The 5000-nt window shown below is 36.7% G+C and overlaps 1 protein-coding gene across 3 annotated transcripts in view; it reads right to left on the reverse strand.

Moving 5' to 3' along the window:
* The window catches only part of LOC113809583 (mediator of RNA polymerase II transcription subunit 15), a 12088-nt gene that overhangs the window by 781 nt on the left and 6307 nt on the right, over positions 1 to 5000 (reverse strand). For 2 of the 3 annotated variants that reach the window (XM_027361211.2, XM_027361212.2), the window contains exons 2-7: positions 4803 to 5000; positions 4537 to 4698; positions 4239 to 4364; positions 3773 to 3961; positions 3395 to 3541; positions 1 to 3284 (exon numbers count right to left, since the gene is read on the reverse strand). The exon at positions 1 to 3284 is cut by the window's left edge and continues 781 nt beyond it; the exon at positions 4803 to 5000 is cut by the window's right edge and continues 1134 nt beyond it. In XM_027361211.2, coding sequence (XP_027217012.2) covers positions 2853 to 3284; positions 3395 to 3541; positions 3773 to 3961; positions 4239 to 4364; positions 4537 to 4698; positions 4803 to 5000 — 1254 coding nt within the window. In that variant the 3' untranslated portion in view covers positions 1 to 2852. The remainder of the gene's footprint in view (positions 3285 to 3394; positions 3542 to 3772; positions 3962 to 4238; positions 4365 to 4536; positions 4699 to 4802) is intronic. The other variant, XM_027361213.2, reaches the window with a different exon arrangement.

The raw sequence follows: 5000 nt of genomic DNA on the forward strand, positions 1-5000 counted from the left end.
GTGTTAAAAATAAATTATAAAGTTCAAAATTAAACAGGAAGACTGGATAAATATATTCATCATATATTTTGGCCACCAATCTTAAAAGACAGATATTTGAAACTGAGTACAACAGCAGAAACACTGAACAGTGGAGCAACAGAATACTGCCCGTTTCTGTGGCAGTAACAAACTTAACTTCCCTGTTTACCATGCACAAATTAATTTTGATAAACTAGTTCATACAATGGACCTGGGAGCAAAGAAATAATTGTGCCTCTTCTTTTCTTAAAATTTGCCTTTGATTACGTCCCTAGTGCCAAGATTTGTGTGGGATGCTACGGCATATAGGCCTAATGAGTTCTTTGTCCGGTGATGACAACTAATTCACTTAATAAAATGGGGGAGCAAAATGTATAACCATGAAAATATCCCTTAATAAATGGAAGATACAATGCATGGAGTTTATCTGGAAAGGTTCTTCTCTGGAAATGAGAAAAGGAAAAAAAAATCTTGTATCACAAAAAGCAGCATATTTAGCATGCTAATATTTAATTACCTATGCATGCATCACTAATGGCATTAAGTGGCTCCACCACATTTACATTATTTCTTAATGTAAATCCAGTCTCTTCACACTGTTGTGTATCAGCATAAATATGTAAGTATTTTATGGTATATTTGGGAACAGCCAGCTCCTTGTGGTGTGAAGGGAAACTCCACAACACATCCAAATACATTTGTACTAATAGACCTTCATTTACTTCTCCATGTAAAATGGTCTGAACTTAATCTAATGTGGCACAAAACACCAATCGACTGTGAAGGCCACTTGAAACATCCAGCCAACTGATATCCATTAAATAATAGAGAGATTCATTATTAGGAACACCTTTCAAAGCTTTCTCTAGCAAGTTTTGAAACACATCTGCATGAAAATACATACTCTTGAATTTAACCTATTACAACCTTGAAATGGCTATCACAGGGATAATTTTAATTGTGCTGAACTTTACACACAAGTTCTTTTATGACAATCCTTATCATATCTTGGAATAATATCTCTGATACCTGAATCTTAATCCATTGACAGTGGGTGCATGCAATGTCCACTGTGGTTTTCATTTATCAAATTTGTTTACATATAGAAGGCTACAGAAGCACTCAGTTACTAATTAAAAGGCTTACTTAAACTCACTTGTCATAGTAGTAGTAGTAGCAGTACTTATGCTTTAGACTAATAAATGTGCTAGACATGAAAGGCCATATAGCATTATGGTAAAGTATTGTGGTGAAATGTGTTTAAAGAATTTCTTCATTAAAACAAAATGTCTTCAATTCTAAGTCATATGGCATTATATGATAAAATGATAGAGAAGGAGTAGAAAGAGGGGGAGTAAATGGGTATGATTGGGATTAGTAGAAGGGGGAAGGGTTAAGCATAAAGGATAATTAGATCAAATGGAGAGGAGGGGGAGGAGGAGGAGGAGGAGGAGGAGGAGGAGGAGGAGGAGGAGGAGGAGGAGGAAGAGGAGGAGGAAGAAGAAGAAGAAGAAGAAGAAGAAGAAGAAGAAGAAGAAGAAGAAGAAGAAGAAGAAGAAGAAGAAGAAAAAGAAGAAGAAGAAGAAGAAGAAGAAGAAGAAGAAGAAGAAGAAGAAGAAGAGGAGGAGGAGGAGGAGTAACAACTCCTTGGTGACTAAATGCTTGTGAATCAGTCTATTTGTAAACAAACTCTGTAAAACAAAACCGCAGTTGACAATACATGCATTCATACATACACTCCCTGCATCAACAAGTTAACACCTATTGCTGCTCAAGTAAAATTTTAGGATGATAATGATTTTTAAGAGATCAGAGCATTCAAATACTATTTTGGCATCAATTAGTATTAAGCTACGAAGCAATATTGTGATATATACATACATATGAATATCATAAGGTTTTTGTCAGCAAAATTTCCCTTCTAGAGAGCACTTATGCTTCTCTAATGCTGAATTATTTGATATATGCTACTTCTTTAGTTTTTGTATAAAGCCCAAATTGAAGATTTGGGTGAAACATCATCACTAAGGTAAAAAATCTGTCAAAATCAGGTATGACAGCTGCCATCGTCTAAAAATGGACATCACTCTCTCGGCATATAACACTGCTGCGACTTAACCCTCCCTGAGCCCTCAATATCTATGACAAATGCAGTTATCTGGTTAGACTAGCTTCTAGCTTATAAATAGCAACCAAAATCAGAACTATAAGAAAGAAATATTAGAACATTTTATCTTTTAGATATTACTAAGAATACTGGAATGTTCAGTACCTGTTCTTTACAAACAAATGGAACTGTAATTTATCCATATTACACCAAGTTTAAGCAGTAGATTCAGGAATCTACATATAATTTTCGGCGTCTTCCAACTAACATGTTGAAATTTACACATCTAATAGATTATAATATTAACAAATGCCCTGATAATATTTAACTCAGTTCTGAGAACATTATATATTCACTGATAATCAGAAGATGAAAATATAATAATACCCATCATACTAAAGCTAACAATCATAAAAATAAAATTTATAAGAGTACAATATAAACAATGATAATAAAGAATCAATATACTAAAATGAAAGAAGAAATCTAGCTGCCGCAGAAATATTTAGGACACAACACCTTCCACACCAAAATCATCTATTTCTCTTTGAATACAAATAAAGCAAACTTTATATGATCAGCATGTCATATAAAAAGTCTAGCTGGGCACGGACACAGAATTTCAAAATAAATTCATAACACACGTCTTATCACTGAAGAAAATGAAAATGAAAAAAATGAAAATAAATAAATGGTGAACTTAGCAGTGGAAGGCTTACTCTAGTCACTGATGGAAGGTGTTCTCTTTCATACCAGCCATGAAGTACGCAGGAGCTTCTAGCATCTTTTGGCAAGAAGGAATCTGGTTCATGGGAGGGGGAGCCATTGACTGGTGCGGCTCTAGATAGTGGCCTGGGAAGTATATATCACCATTAGGGATGTAGGCATGTGGAGGCTCCTGCATTGCGGTGGTGTGCGCCGGTGGTGGAGGAGGCGTGCAATGGGGATGGATGTGACCCATTGGAGGTGGAGGAGGGGTATACATTGGCTTGTTTTCCTGCTTATTATTCTGCTTCTTCTTAACAGTGCGGGGTTTCTTGGCTTTGTTATTCCCCTGGCACTGTTCTATCGTTTGAGTTGGACTCATCTGATTTGGAGATTTTGCAGGTCGTAGATGCTTGCCTCTTCTGTCTGGCTCTGGCACTAAAGCTCCATCCTGTTTGAAAAGGAACACTTCTGGTTACCAAAATGGAGTTCAAGTGCTTGTTTAATTCACCAGCTATAATACACAGCAAATGTCACCATGAAACTGCTACCTTTACAAACCTTCATTTGATGAAATAGAGTTCGTAGTCTCTTGTCGCTGGTCAGCCCATGCGAGCTCATGAAAGCCCTTTTACAGACTCTCAAGTGCTTTCCACTAATACGGACGAAGTATTCAAAAGTGTTTTGTCTTCGGGATTCCTCTGCAGGCTAAAAGAGAGAGGAGAAATTCAAGAGAAAATTGTTTCCATAACTGTGAGCACTATGTCAATCAATATGATCTGCCAAGGTTCCAAAAGCCTGATCATTCCACAAAATAATTTTCTGTCTAGGTTTGAATACATATCTTATAATGTAAAATACTTCATGCAATGTTTTTTTTTTTCCTTCTTCTTTTTAAGATATCATGAACAATCTACAAACACAATGTCGTTTCCTTACATTTACCTTCTTGGTGTAACGACGCTTGACATCACACAACTTGAGACACGTGAACAGGTATGAATTTTGGAGATTAAAGTCGCTCAAATCCCAGAAATTATTGAAAATTTCTAAAATCTTTGAGCCCATTCGCTCCCAGCACTTGAGGGGGCAGTTGCAAGGTGACCCAATCATCCGTGCCCCAACCACCTGCAATATCATTCGCAATGAATAATGTATGACAAAATCAAAGCAAACAAATTATCACTGGGGGGGGGGGGGGGGGGATGCACGTGCACGAGTGTGTTAAAAAAATCAAAACTTTGGCTGATAATATTTACAAAACTGTAAGCTATTCAAAATATCATTCTGCAATACTAATAACAAATAGACTGTATACCTTAAAACAAAAGAAATCTTCATACTGATTTTACAAACTAACCTAACAAATTTTAAAGAAGCAAAGAGCAGCAAGTTAACCACTCACCTTTCCTAAACGATTCACATATTCCCTTCCTGAATTTCTGTTCAGCTTTATACGTTGTCTCTTTTGTTTCAACTGGTTTATGGCTTCCTCTGACTCCCTCTTGATTTGTGTAATTGTTGTGTCGATCTTAAAAGAAAGAAGTTAATATATTAAGTATTTTAATAAATCTGATGCTCTTCTTCTGTCAAAAATAATTATATGTCTTTAAATGAACTTCAACTAATCAGATATAACAACAACAAGCTGTTAGTTCTCAACCATGACAAAAATGTAAACTGTAATAAAAGTAAGACCATACCACAGGTCCATTTCTTGGATCTATGTGGATGATGTTCTTTTTTGGGACAACTACTCGCTTCCTTTTTACTCTCCGCGCCTTCTTCACAGGTTGCTTCTTCTCTCGTTCCTTCTTCTTCTTCCAGGGCCGTCGCCAAGTACGTTTAACAGGTACTGGTTTCACCTGGGAGTACAGAATGGTAAAGTCATCTTTGTCTTTGTATTTACTTAGATCAGATAAAATTTGGGTTACAAATGAAAGGTTGTAAAGCCCATATTTATACTTACATCTGAACTACTAGTTCCACTTGTAGTTCCATTAGCTGTACTTGTTGAAGATGTATTTGCACTGCTGACAGGCGCTCCTTCGCTGGTAACAATGCCTGTAAACACAATCAGAGGTGGAGAAGCAGTTGCTGCGCCTGCAGTTACGCCAGACGAGGGTGGCGTCTTTGCTGTGTTGGGATGCTGCACCGCAACTGGCAT

This window comes from Penaeus vannamei, chromosome 39 (genome assembly GCF_042767895.1).
Source record: "Penaeus vannamei isolate JL-2024 chromosome 39, ASM4276789v1, whole genome shotgun sequence".
Taxonomy (NCBI): Eukaryota; Metazoa; Arthropoda; class Malacostraca; order Decapoda; family Penaeidae; genus Penaeus; species Penaeus vannamei.